The 21,979-nt window shown below is 36.2% G+C and overlaps 1 protein-coding gene across 4 annotated transcripts in view; it reads right to left on the bottom strand.

Annotated features, from left to right (window-relative positions):
* Positions 1–11,854: 11,854 nt before the first annotated feature.
* The window catches only part of LOC112502357 (serine/threonine-protein kinase 38), a 29,338-nt gene continuing 19,213 nt past the window's right edge, over positions 11,855–21,979 (bottom strand). For 2 of the 4 annotated variants that reach the window (XM_025106251.1, XM_025106248.1), the window contains 6 exons: positions 13,290–13,421; positions 13,098–13,211; positions 12,877–12,924; positions 12,677–12,761; positions 12,363–12,398; positions 11,855–12,278 (listed from right to left, as the gene is read on the bottom strand). In XM_025106251.1, the coding sequence (XP_024962019.1) occupies positions 12,163–12,278; positions 12,363–12,398; positions 12,677–12,761; positions 12,877–12,924; positions 13,098–13,211; positions 13,290–13,421 (531 nt within the window). In that variant the 3' untranslated portion in view covers positions 11,855–12,162. The remainder of the gene's footprint in view (positions 12,279–12,362; positions 12,399–12,676; positions 12,762–12,876; positions 12,925–13,097; positions 13,212–13,289; positions 13,422–21,979) is intronic. The other 2 variants (XM_025106249.1, XM_025106250.1) reach the window with 2 other exon arrangements.

Genomic DNA, 21,979 nt, shown 5'->3' with positions numbered 1-21,979 from the left:
CTAAACTTAGAGTGCAATCCATAATTATGTTTCTAGCCTTAATTTCTTGACCATTGGCAAACTCAATTACATAAGCTTCTTTTAACCTTTGGGGCTTTAGGTTAATCTTCGGCTTAAAGTCCAGTGATACAAAACTTCTATCTGCCCCTGAATCAAATAAAACTGATGCAAATTCATTATTCAAGAGAAACGTACCTGAAACCACATTATGATCATATCAAAGCTTCTTTGGCTCCGATCTCAAACGCTCTGCCTCGTGCCTGACCTTCTGGGTTTCCTTGACTGGTTGGTCAGGCTTGGGTTGCATTTGTTCCATGTTTTCTCTTTGGGCATACATTCCTCATATGATCTGGGCTCCCATAATCAAAGCATAATCGTCTTCGGCAATCCTTTGCTGTATGACCCCCTAGGTGGCATCTTTGACAATTGATGCAATTCCCCCGATGCGGATATTTGCATCTACTTCACTTAGTCGTGCCTCCTTGATTTACCACCTATGTCTGTGCCCCAAAATTTCTTACCACTCTACTGTTCTTGTCAAATGTTCCCCTAGATCTTCGATCCCCATGCTCCTCCATTTTTCTCTTTCCCTTAGCGAACTCTCCAGATCGAATAGCATTATTCGTGAGCTTGGTGGCAATGTCTATTGCCTCCTGAAGAGTCTTTGGATTTGCCAAGGTGATGTTTCCTCTAATATCTGGAGACAATCCCCAAATATATCTCTCAATGCGGACTTCCTCCAGTGTCACTAAATGTGGTACTAGATTCGCTAACTCATGGAATCGGGCCGTATAAGCAGCTATATTTTCCCCTTTCATTTCATGATTCCATAACTCCCTTTCTAACTTTTGGAGTTCACTTCTTGGGCAATATTCATCCTTGAGCAGTTTCTTAAATTCATCCCAAGAAAGTTAGTTAGCCGCTTCCCGACCCCTAGTTTGTACCAATGTATTCCACCAGGTAAGTGCCCTTCCTTGTAACAAACATGCCGCATATTCTACTTTATTTCCTTCAGTACATTTACTAATGTGAAGAACATATTCCATACTCTCGAGCCATGATAATAATCCTATTGCTCCTTCGGTTCCATTGAATTCTTTCGGGTTGCAAGTTCTAAAAGATTTATAAGTGCATTCCCTAGCCGCCCTCGGCTCTGGATTGTTTGGTTGGTTAGCATTCAGGCCAGCAGCCACTTGACTGACTATGTTAGGGAGTGCGGCCAAAAGTTGTTCTGACACAAGTCATGCAATTCAGGGTTTTCTCTTGTTGGCGGCATCTTCTAAGGCCTAAGTCAGAAGGGAGTTCGTCATTTTTATTGCAATAACAATGATGATAACTTACAGTCATTTAAATGACGCCAAGAGTGTTCATCGCACGGGAATATTTTAGTATTTATATAACTAAACAGATTGATCTCATATGCATCATGAATTGATGTAGTTAAGCATTTCTCAAAAAGATAATATGCATTCATAGATGATTGTGGTTACAAAAACAAGTTCTTGAGTTTCTACGCAAGGGTGGATTTCCTATCACTAGACAATGTTTCTAGAATAGTAACCTGCCTATCAGCATTCCTAACAACAACATCAATATTCCACTCAGCACCACACACTTGTACAACTTTCTAATCTCTTGCCTCGCTGCAATGACAACATCCGTGTTTCTCATCACTCGTTGATGGTGTGCTTCCATCACATCGGATAGTTTGTTCAGAATGTGGTGATGATATCCCAGCCGGGTCTGGTGAGTTTGAGTATCTGATGCAATTCTCTGCACCCATTCTCGTTCAGTTGGGTTCATGCCCTGGGCATAGGATGCAGGCACTCCAGTCACTATTTGAGATATCCTGTACCCCTGCTGTGGTCGTGATGGCTCTCCTCTTACTCTAGAGGAATTCTCAAATGTCACTCGTCGAGGCAGTGGAATACTTTTTCTTGGTGCAACTCTAATCCTGGAACCATGATAAGTTTGTGGTGGGACATTGGTTACTAGTTCCAATGGGGGTAACAAGGATGCTGGCGGGGAAACAGATGCTCCACTAGTCGTTGTGTCCTCTTGCTCATATGGATCTATCTCTTCATTGCGGGATGAGTTTCTTCTAGATCGGCGAACTGCGTAACCGGATTCGTCGACCGAGTATTCACTAGGATCGGATGAAGCCATAGTGATCTGCGACATTAATAATCTTAGTTACTAAATGTACCATCTAACAAATGCTTGGTTATACAATGGAAGCTTCTAAGCAAAACTTAAAGGTGGCAATCAAGCTAGAATTTCTATCTAGAAAGTCTCTGGTTGCACTACCAGAGCCTCTGGTTGCATGACCAGAGCCTCTGGTTGCATGACCAGAGCCTCTGGTTGCATGACCAGAGCCTCTGGTTCATCTTACATAGAAAGGGATTTCTCATCCATCAGTCCTCTGGCAAACCAATGAAATTCTATTTCATCAACCGCTGGTTCAACATCCATACTTAGAATAATAATGGATTTCTCGTCCATCGATCCTCTGGTTCCTCATACTTTGCACTTACCAGAGCCTCTGGTTGCATGACCAGAGCCTCTGGTTCAACTTACATACTTTGAAAAGTACTAGGTAACCCGTCCATCGGTCTCTGGTTTCTTACACTTTACAAGGAGACCTCTAACCCGTCATCTTTGGTCCTTCTAACCAGAGCTTCTGGTCTATCCTGATCACTTAATCATACAAAGGGTTTTTCTACCCATCGCCTCTGGTTCTTCTAACCAGCGCTTCTGGTTCTATCATGGATACTTAACAAAATAAGGGATTTTCTACCCATCGCCTCTGGTCCTTCTAACCAGCACTTCTGGTCCAACATGGACGCTTAACAAAATAAGGGATTTTCTATTCCTTCACTTCTGGTCGGTCTAGGGCAATGGATATTCATAATGAGTGCCACATATAAAATCATGCTTTTCATAACAATTTCTTTACTGGAGCATATCTCTAGTACAACAGATTAAGTTCTTATTATATGTAAATTAACCACAGGTGATCAGGCTTGGTTTAATCGACATATAATAATGTGACCCGCTTGAAAATCATATGATTCTAAGTTACTTGAAAACCATTTTGAAAATTTTTGGTTATAGTCGATGATTTTTAAGGAAAACCAGCGTTCTCTATAATTGAGGCTTTGATACCAAATCTGTCACACCCCGCTAAAGTGAAATCACGAGATGTAACAGGTAAGCGAGTCACAGCAGCAGTTAATCATTAACACCTTTCAAATTTTACAAAGATAAATCGAGTTTAACACCATAACCAAATTTGGGATAAATACAACTTTTACAAAATACTTCAATTGTGAACTTAATCGATCTTGCCACAAATATGCTCCCAAAATACTTTTTTTCTTACTTACTACCTGAAAAACATGGAACATAAAACAAGGTCAACTACAAGAGTTGGTGAGCTCATGGGTTTTCACATACACAAAACTTTACAATGCATAAATCATTTATTTGCAAACATATACATAAACTTTTGTACTTAATAAATGTAAATCTACCGCGATGTTTATACTTGGGACGCTACTGAGCCTTACCTGACCAATGTGCCCCATTATTTTACGAACGACCATAAGTAGCCCGTACACTTACTTAGGTCCCACAGTTCGTAGTAGTACTAATTCAGCGGTGGTCCAAATTACACATGATTAGACCAATAAAACATAGGTAATGTGCACCCCTTTCTAGGTGGGACAATCAACACAATACCGGCTATCCACAATACCATGGCCCGGGGACGTGCCCGAGTTAACAAGTAGCGTTTACGGACGAGGACTTTATTTGGAAACATACTCCCAAGCACATCAATTTAGCATTTATTCGATAGTGCAAAAACAGTCAATATTTCATGACATAATAAACTCGACTAAACAGTTCTTTAGTCCGATGGTTTCAATAAAGCTTGACTAAACAGTTCTTTAGTCCAATGGTTAAATAAATAAACAGCATAGTTTGTTTGATCTCATGCTCTTCCCCCAGTTAAAATAACAAAAAGCATTAAAAAGTGGGGCCGTGAATACTCACTGGTTTGATGATGAATATCCAAGAAGATGACGTCTGAAGCTCTCAACGTCCGCCCTACCTTCCTAAACAGACCAATATCCAGAATTTAGATCACTTATGGGTTCTTGACAAAGATAAAGTTAAGTTGCATCTCATGCAATGCCATCGGGTTTTTATAACTTAAAATTGATATTTTATAATTTATTCTAAAAATAGTCCAAAAATTATATATTAAAAGAAATCAAAATCCTTTACTCAAAAGCAGATTTTTGGACAGATTATATATTATGTTCCAGGTATTTTTGGGTTTCACAAATCACTATAAATAGGAATCTTCAAAAAGTTATTTTATGTCCAACTTTTCACATCATCCAAATTAATGAGATCAGCCGACTATTCCAAATATCAAGAATTTTTCGAGTGGGTTTAAGTTGCTCATTATTACCCTACAACCTTGAGTTACAAGCCCTCAAAACGGATTGCACACTCTTCGAGTGACAGTCATTTAGGAGGTTTAAACTCATCATTTTCCAAGGATTTAAATTCTATTTTCAAACTAACAAACTTGGTCAGTCTCCAGAAAATATTATCCCAATTCCATGAAATTTTGAAGATGACAAAGCCGATTTGAGATGCATGCAAGGTTCTACCATTCTTCAAAACAAAACTTTTCATGATCAGACTTTGCATGCAATGGGGTTTTCTTCTACTTTCTTAAAGATCAAAGAACATGGATCATAGATTATCATCCTTTTTGAAGACATTTTCAGGTCTTTGATGAATAATCTCCCCTCTTTAATTCTCCAGAAATTTTACTAAAAGATCAAGTAGTAGGAGTAGGAGGATGAAAACTTTTGATATACTATAAAAGTAGGATAATTAGTATCGTACCTTTTTCTTAGAATCTTGAATATTCTTCAAGATTGACAAAACTTCTTAAAGGTTTTCTTGAAGGAATCGGCTGGAGGGTGGTTTGCTTTAGAGAGAGGTTAGAGAGATGAAAAGCTTTGGCTGAGAATTTGGAAATGAAAGTTTTTCAAAAAATGTGGGGTATTTATATGAGGATTTTAAACAAGGAAATGGGCTGGCCTCTAAAGGCCCAAACCCAAATACAACTTTTATTTTATTTTTTTTAAATAAGAATAAGCCCACTTAGATTTAAAACCCACCAAATAATTTACTAATAATGACACTATTAATTCCAAAATTTCACCTTTTGATAAAATCATTTGAACATTTAAATGGGACTTTTGTATTTTAAATTTTAAAAGTTTATAATATCAACTTTATTTTATTTGAAGCATTTCTAAAATTTTTGGCATTACGCAAGTTAACTTCATCAGTTACCCGCCGAGGTGTGATCTTCCGAACTAAACTTGGGAACTAAGCCAGATGAACTCTAATCATCGTGGCTAGATCCTAGTAAAATATAATTCTAAATATATAACCTAAAATAAGGTGCTAACCTGAAACTCAGAAATGACAGAATGTCACAACCTCTTCATTGATTTCAGCATTCTCTTCATCGCATTCATCTGAAGAATCATTTTCAGTTCTAGCCATCAGACAGATATGAGCCACAGCTTCTGACTCTTCCTCCTCATCGGTTAAGTTTAACCAATAGTCATCCTCAGTCATTAATGCTTTACCCACATCTCTTTGTTTGGATAGAAGAAATTTGTTCTTATAATAGTCGGTATTTCTTATTACCGGCTTTCTGCAGTTTACCGCAAAATGACCCAACTTGCCACAGTTGTAGCATTTGGTATTTTCATCCGCCACTCCTTTCACAAACTTTTTCTTCTCTTTAGGTTTCTTTTCATACTTTTTCTTGAATCTCTTCTCATCATACTTCTTCTTTCCACCAAATTTATCTTTAAATTTATATTTTGAAGCCGAAGAGAATCTCTGATTATTCGAGTGTGGTTTCTTCTGAAACTTCTTTGAAATGCTTTGGTCAGCATTGCCATGGCTTGTTTAAATTCATTCATCTCTGAATCTGAGTCTGAGCTGTCACTACCTTCACTTGACGATTCACTTGTCTGACTGACCTCTTTTACTTGCTTCCCAGATCTGCCTTTACTCTTCTTTTCAAACACAAAGGCTAAAGGATCAGTGACTTCCTTTTCCTTTTTCTTCTTTGAATCTCTGGCCTCTAAAACATCTTCCTCATTCTGTTTCAGAGTTTCATAAACCTCGTGAATATCGATATCAGATAAGGATTTATTGAATCTAATATGATTGGCATAAGGCTTCCACTCTGGTTGTAAATTGCTGAGGAATTTAACATTTATTTCAATGACAGTTTTAGAAATGCCATTCTTGGTAAGCTCATTCAGTAGTCTGTTTAATCTGTCATATACATCATCAAGGCTCTCTCCTTCTCTAGCCTTGAAATCTTCATAAGCAGAAATGCAGTTTGTGATTTTTAACTGAGTTCCCACTTTGGAACCCATCATCATCTTCTTCTCTATCTGCATCCACATGTTGTGACCAAAAGCTTTGTGACTGTCAATGCTTGTATAGATATCATTGGTCAGTGCTTGCATCATATATGATTTGCACAACACATCAGCATGTGCTCTCTCTTTTTCTTCAGCAGTATATCTGGATTTTTTTTAATTACTCTCTAAGCAGGTCTGCCTTCAGCAGGGATGGCAGGTGTTTCTCTCCAGAATATTGATGGTCCTTCCATGAGAGATTCCATGATCAGTCCACCTTCTTTCATTTGTTCAATAAAGTTCAAAATTTTGTCTCCACTAGTTGTAATCTCCTCTAAACAGAACTAGTGGCTTGGTATCAGTACCAATAGCCATTGTTTCTCTTAAACTCATTTTATCTGATTAATATGATATCAGATCTTCTGCAGTTCAAAATTTGATTTCAAGGATTAAAATTCAAAAATTATCTCAATAAACCGCACACTGAGAATTTGCACACATTCAAGACTTAGAAAATTTTAGCACCAAGACTTATCCGGATTAGATATCCGGACAACGAAGATAGTCTAACTTCTAAGCTAAACACATTTTATCCAGATTATATATCTAGACAACTCAAACACTTAGTCAATATACGCACAATTAACAAAATTGAATACGGACACAAAAAGTCAACAAGTCAACAAGTCAAACTATTTAAATCCGCACAATTCAATATCCGATTAATCAACAAAGTCAAACAAACAATCCGCTCAATCAAAAGTCAAACAATTCAAATCGCTTGACTATCAAAGTCAAAAAACCGCACAAATAGTCAAAGTCAAAGCTCGTACAATTATGGTCAAAGTCAAAATACGATCAAGATTTAAATCGCACAAATTCACTAAGATCAAGATAAAATCGCACGATATATCAAACTGATAGACTAAATCACACACTTGAATCGCACAGGTTATATTCGGATTAACACTAAATCGGACACAACTTCAACCGATTTAACTCTAATTCGCACACAACTATAAGCGATTTAACCTTATATCGCTCACAGCGTTACTCGGTTTATCACTAAATCGCACACCAAACAGAACACACAGATTCACTAAGTCTAAATCGCACAAAGCAATAAGCGGTTTAACCTAAATCGATCAAAGAGTTATACGATCAATATTCAACCACAAACACAATTTTATCAACTTTTTACCAAAATTTTGGATCAAAACTTGAAAAATTATGAACTTTTGAAGAACATAAACTCTTTTGTAAACTCAAAAATCAATCAAAATCGGTTTAAATCTTGCTTAAAACTCAAAATGGTGTGAATCAAAGATGTTCAGAATGAAAATGTGAATCTAGTAGTGAAAATTTTAACAATTAACACTCAGAATTGACAAGATTAGAGCATAAAATGTGAAATCCGATCAAAAACTGCGATGAACACTCAAGAACAGCGATGAACAGTTCTTAAAAAATCCAGAAAAAATCGTGCAAAATCCTCAATTGTGTGTAATCTTCCTATCAAATTGCTGCAACTGAGCTCTTATACCAATTGATATTCCCAATTATCCTACAAATTAGATTAATTCTTCAAAATCATAAATTGAGAGTAGAGAGAGATTTTCACCAATCTTGAGAATGATATTACTTGAGAGAAGAGTACAAAGTGAGTAGTAAAAGTAATTACAATTAACCAGCTAAAACCTATTTATACTAGGAAATTAACAAACGCTAACTATTACTAAGACAATTACAATGGGAGAACTTGAATACAACAATTAAGCACATCCTTGAACCCAACAAAACCTTTTTATTGGTGGCCCGGATTGAAGAAGGACATAGTCAAATATGTGGAACAGTGTATAACGTGTCTACAGGTTAATATTGAGCATCAAAAGCCTTATGAAAGTCTTCAATCTTTGGAGATTCCTATATGGAAATGGGATCACATTACAATGGATTTCATCATGAAGTTACCTCGAACTCCAAAGGGGTATGACGCGATCTGTGTAATTGTTGATCGCCTATCTAAATCTGCGCATTTTCTACCTATAAGAGAGAATTACTCTTTAGAAAAGTTGGCTCAGGTTTATATCAAGAAGATTGTAACCAGACACGGAGTTCCACTATCTATTATCTCTGATAGAGATAGTCCTTTCACTTCAAAGTTCTGGGAAAGTTTGTAGAAAGCTCTAGGGTCTGAAATTCGATTAAGCACAACTTATCATCCGCAAACAGACGGGCAAAGTGAAAGAACTATCCAGACTCTCGAAGACATGTTAAGAAGTTTTATCATTGACTTCGACGGATCATGGGAAGATCATTTGCTACTAATAGAGTTTGCGTATAATAACAGTTACCATTCCAGCATCCAAGCGGCACCATATGAAGTATTATATGGACGTAAATGTTGAACGCCGTTGTGTTGGAACGAGGTAGGATAAAGGCAGTTGACGGGTCCTAAGATTGTTCAAGAAACTTCTGAAAAGATTGAACAGATCCGTGAAAAAATCAGAACAGCACAAAACCGCCAGAAAAGTTATGCTGATAATCGTTGAAAACCGATTGAATTTTGTGTAGGTGATCTTGTGATGTTGAAAGTTTTACCATGGAAGGGTGTTATCAGATTCGGAAAGAATGGTAAACTTAGTCTCAGGTATGTTGGGCCGTTCAGAATATGTAAACGAATCAGGCCAATGGCTTATCAGTTAGAGCTACCAGAAGAGCTTAGTCTGATCCACAACACTTTTCACGTATCAAACCTGCGAAAATGTTTAGCTAATCCGAGTCTCGCTGTACCGTTACCAGAGATTAATCTGGACAGTAAGTTGAACTATGTAGAAACACCAGAAGCTGTGATTGACAGAAAAATCAGGGTGTTGAGAAATAAAGAAATCAGTTTGGTTAAAGTACAGTGGAAGTTTCACAAAGGATCAGAGGCAACTTGGGGATTGGAATAAAAAATGAGATCAGAGTATCCGTGGCTCTTTGATTATAGGAATTCCGGGGCGGAATTCTTTTGAAAGGTGGATAATGTGATAACTGGGTCCTGGTTATCACCTGAGGTAATTAATACGTGATTATTATTTGTTATATGATTACGTGTTAGCATGATAAATTGATATATTTGATCATGCAAGAATATGAAATATTGTGCAAGAATATGAAATCTTGTGCAAAAATATGTATGCACTATGTGAATATATGTGTGTGTGTGTGCATGAATTGGTATGCTTTGCATACATATGTTGAATGCATATGCAAGATATATGCATGAATGAGTGTATGCATGGGTATGTGAGTAGTATGAATGCATGCATGTGAAGGAGGCGGTTTAGCCGTCATCCTGTTTTGGAAAAATATAAAAGGAAGGTTTAGTCTTCATTTTGCTCTCTTGCCATTTTGAGAAGAAGTGAGCGATTTAAAGAAAAGGAAAAGCTGATCGGATTGCTTTTGTTCTGTATTTCAAGAAGATTTTCAAAAGTATTCAAGGTGAGTGGTTAAAATGTTTTTAATTTCTTTGAAATACATAATTGTGGTGTTATAAGATTTCCATCCGGATTGAACATAAACTGGACAAAGGTTGACCGGATTAAACATAAACCGGACGTAGTCTCATCCAGATTAAGGATAATCCGATTAAAGTGTTAGCCGGTTTATGTGTTGAAAGATTTTGAACTTTGAAATTTTGTTAAGTGTTTTAAACGGAGAAGTAGGAATACGATCAAGGGGTGATCGGTTTATTTATAAATTGAATAAGGGTTACCCGATATGTCTTTAATCGCTTAATATGTTGTCCGGTTTAGATGTAAATCGGATAAGGTTTTGAGTTGAGTTGTCCGGATTAATAAACCGGACAAATATTTGTGTTGTCCGGATTGATAAATCGGACAAGAGATAATAGTGTTGACCGGATTAGTAAACCGGCTAAAGCTTGACCGGAGATGAAGTTCGGTCAAGTTTGTGTTGACCAGATTTGTGCATTGACCTTGAAATTGTTTGTATGATTATTATTTTAAATATTCTTTATAAAGAGATGGGAAACTTTGATAAAAAGGATTCTAAATTAATGATATTCCATGAGGACATTTATGATTGCGGTCTGTTCTAATTGGAATTATTTTGTAAATGTTTTGATGAGGAAATAAGGGTGACATATCAAGGAGAGGTGTATCATGGATAAAAGTGTCATATCAAAGAAAGGTGTATCATGGGATAATGGTGGAATATCAAGGAGAGGTCTACCTTTGGATATGAGGGTGGCATTTATATGTGTGATGTATAAAATAACTTTTACTATTATATCCTATAAGATTACTGTGATTTGAAATCTTTATTTCTTTGTGATTTAAGGATTTAGAATCAGAATTCTTATTGGAAATCATAGTCTTGATGTTATTAAGAAGGAATAACAGGTTTAGCCTAAAGCTTTAAATAAACCTGTGTTAATTGAAAAAGGGTTAAAATTGGCATTATGAGAAATCTGTTTGAGTTTTAGATATGTTAATTTAAAGCTGAGAGATTGGCTTTGGAATTGAATAGGTAGTGATAATATGATGTATTTGTTCATGTATTTGTTATTTATATGAAAGTATGAAACATTGTTTTTAAATAAATGTTTTGGTAATTTTCATCCTTCAATAACATAAAAAAGGGAACTCACTATACCTTTCGGTCTCGTTTTGTGATTTTAAACATGTTTGCAAAAAATGCAGACGGTAAGGGAAAGGGGAAAATATGATAATTTCCTATGTATGAAGATTTGTTGATAATATGTATAGTTTTGGTAGATGAAAATTGAATAGTACAAGAATTGTATTTTGAATTTTTGGACCATATATTTTGAATTTTTGAACCATGTATTTTGTACTGAGGGATCAATGTGGTGTATAAACATATATTTTGTGTATTAAGTATATGTTACATGCAATGTGTGGTATGGGATGTTACACACTGCTATTTTGCTTGTGACCGATCATCACGATTGCACCGCAATTAACAATATAGTCTACTACTCTAATAGAACTCTAAATGAAGCACAACTTAATACATCACCATTGAAAGGATCTATTGATTGGTAGTTTTCTCCTTTTGAAAATTAGACCACATGTGATACATGTCCAAAAAGATAACACAGACCACATGTGACACAACACATCCAAAAAGACAACATGACCATGTATATTCAAATGGATATCAATGAATAAATTCAGGTACTGATATATGCCTAAATTGATGGACATGTTGAATTTGTTATCGAATCCATATGAAAGGAATCAGATGAGATCTAAATCAAGACCCTGTCAATGAAAAACACAGAAATGGTGACTAGTTGATTTAAGGCACAAGATTCTAATATTAAAAATATCTTAGAAAATAACAAATCAGAATTTGCAATTTCCATTGTCATGCAGATGCAACTATTGGGATCAAGAAAAGCAATAAGACAGGTTTAACAGTACAGATACAACACACAAACAAACATATCTAGAAATAAACTACCACAAGAGAAGGCAAGTTTTTGACTTGCCAACCTGGGCAACTACTGTACACTTGCATAATCTTATACATCAACCAATCAATCCATAAATCTTGTTAAGGTTTGGATTGTATAATGAGTTTATGGAAAAGGGGCTGCCTCACATGATGCATGATCATATAATACAAACAAGTTATGCCTCCAATCCCATAATTATGGCAACATTGCAGCAGCAGCAGCAGCAGCATCACCACCTGCTGTCAACATTTCTATGTCGCTTCCATTGCCTCCTCTCGGCTTTCTTGTATAATCATCCATCTTCAATTCACCTACAGTTAGTTTCATTCAACAACACTATTATTCATTTGTGAATAAAATCTTGCAAATACGAGTGAAGTTGGTAATTTTCTAACCATATAAGTTATCACTAGATGCACTCCGCAAGAGATCTGGTCGACATAAAACAAGAAACCAAACATGTATTAATCAATACAATCTATTCCCCATATATATGTGTGTGTGTGTGTGTGTGTGTATTTATGGAAAGAACAGAGCAACCAATGAATATTCATAATGAATTACATGTGTATTCATTATGAATGAATATGTAATTTATCATGAAGGTACATCAGTCCTCAAACTATTTACGCTTCTCAATCTACAGAAAGAAAAGAAGAAACTTTTGATGAAAAATAGGCAAGTGCATCAAAAATATGTATCCATTTACCAGGATTATCACGCAATGCCTTTACGGCATCAAAGTTCTTATATGTATAGCCCACAAAGTTTAAGTCCTTGGGAGTCAACTGCTGCTGCATAATATTACAATAAAACCAGCAAAAGCAATTCAAACAGGCTTATCACTTAACTATAGCAATTTAAGATGAAAATCCGTATACGATACATTTAAATGGAAGAAAGACGCACCTTCCGCGAGGTTCCTGAACCTGTTCTTCCTGAAGATGGAGGATTCAACTAATGACACACAAAGAATCAACCAGTTAGCTTAATCCATACAAACAACTTAATTCATACATGACTTACTGGAATAGTCCAAAGTAAATGAATACCGGTAAAGGACCTCAAATGGAATAATTTGTATATAAAGAAATACTTGTAAAGGACCTCAAATGGAGTAATGTGTATACCTCATCGAACTTCATAAAATTCTGGGTGTCGAGCTCCCCATTGACTTCAGGTTTAAAAGCTGCTTCCATTTCGTATAGTTCATCCCACACAATGCCGTTGAACCATGGGTGAGACTGAGACAGCACAGTTGTGCAAACAAAGATGTTCAACATACAATTAAGAATCGAATTAGTATGTCTGAATGTATATACCTTTATTTGGTCAGGTCCACATGTACCCAACCTATGTTCAACGTCACATAGTAACCTGCAGATGAGATCCTTCGCTTCTGGTGACAACATTGTATCTTCTGGGAATCTAAGATGATTCCTCCAATGAACAATCTGAAGTTCAACAACATAAACATCCATTCAAGTCGTCCAGGAAACAATGTTCTTACGCTTTGCTACAGCAAGTTAGCAATTCAAGGAGTTGGAAGCCATGGACATAAATTCTCAGGCATAGTGTAATATTATCTACAGTTCAAAATGCAACCAAGTTTGTCTTGGTTCTTATTTAGCGTAAGAACGATCTAATTTTTCTCAAACGAAATAACAAAGTTTCTCATCCTTTACCCATTTTGACCGAGGAACCTGTTGATCTTGCAACATTAAGTTGCAAGTCTCATGGTTTTAAGGATATTTACTTGTTGTTTTATTTCCTAAATTAATTCTTGTATAGCTGTATTGAGCTGTAAAGTTCTAGGCAGGCTTAGAATCCTTCCCTTTCTTTTTTCCTTATACTCCTTTATATTATGTTTCCTGTCTATGTCAATATATAAGAATTACCCATTATGTTGAGATGGTATTGGAGCAGGAACCCTAATTGCTGCAGATATATCTGTCCATTCTTTTCCTTTTCCATCACTATTCTTCACCATCCCAAATTCTGCAGTAGTGTATACCACGTCAGCAGGGGCGGATGCAATGCTTTAAAGGAGGGGGGAAGGGACCCCAGTCAAAAACTCAAAAACAAAAATTCATAGGTTAAATTTAGGTTTTACATGATTTACCTTTCACTTCCTCCAATTACATTTTTCCATGGGCCCCCAACCCTAATCGAAACTGTTACTCTAACAAAAAAAATCTGTTGAAATCAATCAAAAAAACCAAAAAAGCTATTCGGAATCGACAAAAACACTAAAAAAATTCTTCGAAATCAACCAAAAAACTTTAAAATTCCCTCAAAAACGTTGTAATTAGGTTAAAAACACATCAGACGATTTTGCGGGTTTTTAGTCTACCTTAAAGGTGACCCCACTGAACAAAAATCCTGGATCCGCCACTGCATGTCAGAAGCTTCAAACATGGGTACGTCTACTGCAAAAAAAAAAAAAAAAATCGGTCTTCGCTGCTACCCACAACCTCACCTCAAAATCTCACTCCATTCAAATCACTACCGCTAAGTTGAATGGGAAGAACTACTTGCGCTGGTCTCAATCTGTGCATATGTACATTTGTGATAAGGGAAAGCTGGGTTACCTGAACGGAGAAAAGAAGTAACCTCCAGTCATGCTTCCTGGGATGTTGAGAACTCTAGGGTGATGACGTTGTTTGTGAATTCAATGGAGGAGGGCATAAGCTCCAATTACATGTGCTATCATACAGCCAAGAAGCTTTGGGACAACATCAACTAGATGTACTCAGATTTGGGGAATCTCAGGTATATGAACCAACTTTAAAATGAAGCGAATTTGCTAAGATGAGGACTCTGTCACCAAGTATTTCAATTCCTTGAAAAGACTTTGGCAAGATTTAGATCTTTTCCATGAATATGAATGGAAGTATACTGACGATTGCAATTATTATAGAAAATGGAGGATAATCGCATCTATAAGTTTCTTATTGGTCTTATGTGATAACCAGGTCCTGGTTATTGTTATTTGATTACTTGATTATGTGGTCACGCGAATATATGATTAATTGCATAATTGACCATGTGGTTATATGCATGCATGGATTTGTGTATATGAGAGTATGCATGTATATGTATTGAAGTATATATATATATATATATGCATATATGTGTGTATATATATGCATATATGTGTGTATGCATGATTTATATATGCATGCTTGAAATGTGGTGTGTATGGTGAAGGTAAAGAAAAGAATTTTATATTTCTTTCCCAAAACTGCCTTCCTGTTAAGGCAAATATAAAGGGGTGATTTTGAAGAGGCAAGCTTCTTGCCATTTTAGAAAGAAAAACAGAGAATAAGAACTCTGTGAATTTCAAAGTTGAAGTGATCTTGAAGTGTGGATTTGGATTCTGTATAATTTCATCTTCAAAGGTCTTGCTGAAATCCTTATTTGCATAGAGGTGAGTCTTTCTAAACTACCTTTGAAAATGATTATGAATACTGGTTTTTACAGTTTTAGAATTTGTTGGTGTATGTATGTTCATATGTTCTTGTTAAGTTGCATGGTCCGATAAGGACCTATAATCGGACGGAGTGTTGTTCGATGAGGGTCCTTACCGGCCAAACCTTAACCGGTGTAAAAGTTGAGTATTTTATTCATCGTCCGATGAGGACTTTATTGGACATAGTCTTGTCCGGTGAAGGCCTTTATCGGACATAGAGTTGTCCGGATTGGGCACCTCCTCGCCCAAAGTGTTGAACAACTTAATATTTGAGACTTCTAGTGTTGACCGGATTGAGGTTATCGATAAATGCCTTGTCCGGTGAGGATGCTCATCGGACTAAGTGATACCCGGATTGAATGTTAATCTTTTAAGTGTTGACCGGTGAGATGAGTTATCGGACAGAGTGTTGACCGGTGAGGTTGATTACCGGATATAGTGTTGCCCGATGAGAGTGTATCCGGACATAGTATTGTCCGATGAGGATGAGTTTATTGTTGTTTGACTGTGTTGCCGATGAGGGGCAGTTATTGCCTAAGACTTGTGCAATAAAAATAGTTGTTTTCACAAAATGTTGTTTAACGGTTTCAAATTGTTTTATGTTGAGGGTATTTTTGTATCTTTCAAATGTGGTTTATAAATTGAGAAAGATATTGTTGTTTCTTTCAAAACTGTTGTAATGAGAAATCTGTTTTTGAAAGAAATACCGAGTTGAGATTAAAAAGTGAATTTAAGAACTTGAGAAGTTCTTGAGATAAAATTTCTGATATGAAATTATTTTGAGGCCATTATTGGCTAAAACTACAGATTTATCTGTAGATTTGAAGTGGAAACAAGGGTGGCATATCAAGGAGAGGTGTATCATGTGATAAGCGTGACATATCAAGGAGAGGTGTACATTTGGATAAGGGTGGCAATTGTGTGTGTGGTTACTATTATAGCTCTTGTTGTCACATTCGTAAGATACGATAATCCTCGAGTCAACATTTCTTTGTGACATGAAGGCTTGGGAATATTGCTCTTCTTGAAATGATAATAACGATGTTATTGAGAAGGGGAGAAATGGCTTATAGCCAGAGGCATTAATTGCCGTGTTTTCAAATGATTTTGAGATGAGTATTTCAAAGAGTAGTGATTTGAAATAAAACCCGAAGGGTCGTTGGTTATTATTTAATCAGTTCTCATTAAAAGTTTCAATCTGGTTGTATCTTAAAAGCTTTTGATAATAACCAAGAACTCCGGTTACTGTTATTTATTGTTACTCTTTTATATGATCATGGAAGTTGAGACCAGCTCTGATTAGTTGTGACTAGTGAGCTTTGAGAGTTGTATTTCAGATGTTTGTGAGAACCTGAGTGGTTATCCCTCTTGTGTGGTAAGATCGTTTTATAACTTGCAGTTTTGCTTTACTAAAGGTATATTTGATTTAAAGTGTTTGAATATTCAAATGTGAATTTTAAACAGGTTTTGGTGATCTTCTCCCTTTAATTACAAAGAAAGGGTAATCTCACTAGACCTCCTGGTCTATCCCTCATTTTGTATTTTAAAATATGCATTGCAGGTTCAGTTGGGTCAAGGGATAAGGGGAAGGGGAAAATGTAATTATTTTCCTAACGTGCTTATCTGCTGTTTTGGAAGATCAACCTGTTACTTGATGTATTTTGAAGATACATGTTGTACATGTGATTGTACAAGAACATTCTTTTGGAATTTTTGAGTTGTAAATTTTGTATATAAGTTTCTTGTACTAGTGGGACCTTTGTGGTGTAAATTGTATTTCTTTTAAATGAAGTACATGTTATATGCAAATGTAGAAGTTGGGGTGTTACATCTTAATGGGGAGTTTGAGAAGGTTAGAGGCAGGATTTTTGTAGACAGCCTCTTCCCTCAACGGGGGGAGTATTGTCTGAAGTATGATGTGAGGAGGGTCGCCGTCTTGTGATGCCGAACACAAAAACTTCAAGCAACACTATAAAAAAGTATGCGCTACTTGTTGGAGTTAAACATGGACGAAATACCAAGAAGAAAAACTAAGAAAACCTTTTCTGGTGATAAAACTAGTGTGTGGTGTGACCATTGTAACAAACCACGTCATACACAAGAAACGTCTTGAAAACTCAATGGAAAACCAGAAAATTGGAAGAGATCACATGAACGGTTCAATAAAGCACCTACAACACACGTGATAGATTTGACATTCTTCAACAAAGAGCAAATTGATCAACTCCTAAAGCTACTGAAGACCAACTTAGGTTCATCTAGTGCTCCTAATGCTTCTGTTGCACAAGCACGTAGTAACTTTAAAGCTTTCTCTTGTCACTCATTCAATCACTCCACTCCTTGGATCATCGATTCAGGGGCTTCTTATCATATGACCAGTATGACTAGCCTATATAATTCATATTCTCCTTGTTATGGTCATGAAAAAATTCCGTATAGCCGATGGATCTTATTTTTCTATAGCCAGCGAAGGTTCGATAAATCTTTCAAACAATATTTCCCTTAAAGACGTCTTACATGTTCCGAAACTTACTTATAAATTTGTTGTCCGTTAGCAAACTATCCAAAGATGATTGGCAATGCTATACCGATGGACTCTACTTTTTTAAGGACCAAGATTCCAAGAATAAAGAGCTCAAGGTTTCACCAGTATTCATCCTACACCCGTTAAGGATCAAATTATGCTTTGGCATTATAGGCTAGAGCACCCTAGTTTTCAGTATCTTAGTAAGTTACTTCCTAGTTTATTCAAGGGTTTGGATAATTCTAAATTAGTGTGTGAAAACTTCATTTTGTCAAAGTGTCAAAGAACTATTTATTGCCCTAAAGGTTATCATATTTCAAAACCTTTTTTACCAAATCAACAGTGAAGCTTGGGGACCTTCAAGGATTAATACACGATCAAGCAAAATTTCTAACGTGTATTGACGACCATATTCTTCTTTGTCAGGTTTACCTAATATCAGAGAAATTTGAAGTTGAAAAACTGTTTAAATTGCTTTACTTGATTAAATTTGAAGTTGAAAAACTGTTTAAATTGTTTTACTTAATTAAATTCTCGAAAACCAACCTTACTTTCAAAAACATTCTCTTTAGGGGGAGGACATAGAAGAGTTTTTTTTTTCTTTTTTTGGAATATCACTACTATTCCTTTACCTAAAACTATTGATTCTTGTTGGTCCTACAGTTGAAAACAAACCTTTAAATAAAGGAGGAACTATTAGATCGGAGGACATAAGTGATCTTGGACCTATTCTGTCAAACATCCATGAATCCTCGACAAGGGGAGACATACCACTTGATGTTTCAACAAATCAAGATAAAGAGCTCCTTACATATTGAAGGAAGAAGTGTCGAAAAAAGGGGAAAAAATCACGGTTCCATTGGTACCCGTTCAATCATCTACTCCAAGAACAGAACTTGAAACTACTCAAGGTACTCATAAAATCCAATATGTTCATACCTATAATTCAATTTCTCAAAATATTCCAATAACTATCAGAAAAGCCAAGCGTTCTTGTACTTCTCATCCTATATCCAAGTATCTTTCTTATGGTAAACTCTCTTAGACACATAATGTTTTTATAACCAAGTTGTCTAACCAGTTTGTTCCAAAAAAACAAACAAGAGGCACTTGATTACAGGAGAGAAGAGGTGCGTCCTCACAAAGGGGGTCGCAGTGACCAAGGCTCGGGTGACTATTTAAGTATTTAAAAAATCTGTTTTAAATTGTCAAGTTGCAAATAGTTTATATTTATATAACATAGCATATTCCAAAGATAGAAATTTGAGAGGTAAAGAACGAGAAAAAAGCTCTGCCCTCCCTTCTCTATCTATCCAAGGGATGGAAGGGCATTGATCAATGTGTGATATTCTGAATCCTCATTACTAATGGAAGCAACATGCTACTGAACCAGCTTCTTTATTTTTAGTGCCAACAATTACCCGGAACGCCCGTATCTCACGAGTGAATCGAAAGTTGGATCTAAATAGTAATTCCTATAAGTACGAAACTGTGATAACCAGGTTCCGGTTATACATCCGAGGTATTTACTATATAAGTACGTGATTAATTGTTATAATTCATGATGTGGGTATATGCATATATATGTGAAAATGTGCATCATGTATATGCATGCGTGGAAATGTTATGTGAGAGTGTGCATATTTTTATATGCATGCATGCATGGATTGTATATATGTGTTTATGTTATTATGCATGCATGTGAAGGGTGAGGTGAGGAGAATTTCATAACTAATTCTTCCGAACCGCCTTCTTTTAGAAGGTATAAAAGTGGGAAAATTTGAGGTAGAAACTTTTCCTGCCACTTTTAGAAAGCTTCAAAGAGTGAGAGTTCTCTGTAAATTCAAAGTTGAAGCTGAATAGTGGGATCAAAAGTTGAAGCAATTTTTGTGTGGATATTTCTTCTTCAAAATTCATTGCTTGCTTAAGGTGAGTTTTTACAAACAATCTTTGAATTTGATTATGAAATACTGGTTTTCAATGGTTTTGATCTGTTGTTGTACGTATATTGTATATATGTTCTTACTCAAATGCATAGTCCGATAAGGGCTTGTTATCGGACACAGTGTTGTCCGATGAAGGTCCCTTATCAGTCATGCCTTGACCGGTGAGGGAGTTGTGTAATTTATGCATCGTCCGGTGAGGACTTTACCGGACGAAGTGTTGTCTGGTGAAAGCCTTCATCGGACAAGAGTTGTCTGAATTGGGCATTTTATCGCCCATCTGTTAAACGGTTTAACGTTTGGGATTTTAAAGTGTTGACCGGATTGGGGTTATCGCCCAACGCCTTCTCCGGTGAGGATGCTCATCGGACAAAGTTTAACTTTTGGGATTTTAAAATGTTCTGTTTATTTAAGTGTTGACCGGTGAGTATGTTCTTTTTTTTTAAGTGTTGTCCGATGAGATGGTAACTGGATAGTGTTGTCCGATGAGAGGTTATCGGCCATAGAGTTGGTCGATGAGGAACAGTCATCGCCAGAGCTTGTCCGGTGAAACTGTTGTTTTCCAAAATATTGTTTAACAGTTTCAAAACTGTTTTGGAGTTGTGAAGGTTAACATGTATCGTTCAAATGTTGATTTTAAATTGAGGAAAGGTATTGTTGTTTCTTTCAAAACTATTGAGATGAGAAAACTGTTTCTAAAAGAAATATTGAGAAGAAATTGAAAGGTGGATTTAAGAACTGTGAAAGTTCTTGAGATAAAGTTTTTGATATGCAACTGTTTTGAGGCCATTATTGGCTAAAACTACAGATTTATCTGTAGATTTAATGAGGAAACAAGGGTGACATATCAAGGAGAGATGTACCATGGGATAAGGGTGGCATATCAAGGAGAGGAGTACCATGGGATAAGGGTGGCATATCAAGAAGAGGTGTACCATGGAATAAGGGTGGCATATCAAGGAGAGGTGTACATTTGGATAAGGGTGGCATTTGTTTGTGTTACTATTATAGCTCTTGCTGTCACATTCGTAAGATGCGATAATTCTGAGTCAACATTTCTTTGTGACATGAAGACGTGAAAATATTGCTCTTATTGAAATGATAACAACGATGTTATTGAGAAGGAGGAAATGGCTTATAGCCGGAGGCATTAATTGTTCGTGTTTCAAACGATTTTGAGATATCAGATATCCTATTTTGGTTATTCAAAAGAGTAGAAATTTGAAATAAAACCCGGACGGTCTTTGGTTATTATTGAAGTCCGTTTTCATTTGAATATAAAACTATCTTATCTTAAAACTTTTGATAATAATCAAGAACTCTGGTGATCAGTATTTCTTGGTATGGTTTGGAGGTCAAGACTGTAAGCTCTAGTCTGATGAGACTTGAGAGCTTTGAGAGTTGTGTTCTAGATGTCTATAAGAACCTGAGTGGTACATTATCCTTTGTGGTAAGAAATGTTTTTATAACTTGCAGTTTGTTGTATTACTGAAATTATTTTATTAAAAGAGGTTGGATGTTCAATTGGGATTTTTATAAACAGGTTTTGGTGATCTTCACCCTGTAATTGCAAGAAGGGGTTTCTCACTAGACCTCATGGTCTAACCCTCATTTTGTGTTTTAAAAATATGCATTGCAGGTCCGACTGGGTCCAGGGATAAGGGGAAGGGGAAAATGTGATTATTTTCCTTATGTGCTTAACTGCTCTTTGAAGATCATGTTAGGTCAAACGTTACACACGCAATACACACAACCCAAAAAACAAGAGAAGAACACAAGAATTTACGTGGTTCACACGATCAGATTGATCGTGCTAGTCCACGGGGGCAACTAGGGTTTTCTTTATTTAGGTGCTACAATGTTTACAAGTACAATGAGATTAATATATATAGACAAACATAATTAGGGTTATCTCCTAATCAAGGAAACTAGGGTAGAGACTAGGGCCGGCTCCTTACTTTATGCCTCCTCCCTTTTGTCTAACTTAGTAGGCCGAAGCCTACATTCCAACAGATCAGCCTGTTGTTAATAACAAGTGGATTTTGAGAATACATGTTGTTTATACATGTGATA

The sequence above is a fragment of the Cynara cardunculus genome, unplaced genomic scaffold (assembly GCF_001531365.2).
Source record: "Cynara cardunculus var. scolymus isolate 2C unplaced genomic scaffold, CcrdV1 Un_Scaffold_1285, whole genome shotgun sequence".
NCBI classification, from domain to species: Eukaryota; Viridiplantae; Streptophyta; class Magnoliopsida; order Asterales; family Asteraceae; genus Cynara; species Cynara cardunculus.
This window is presented reverse-complemented; position numbering and strand designations above follow the sequence as displayed.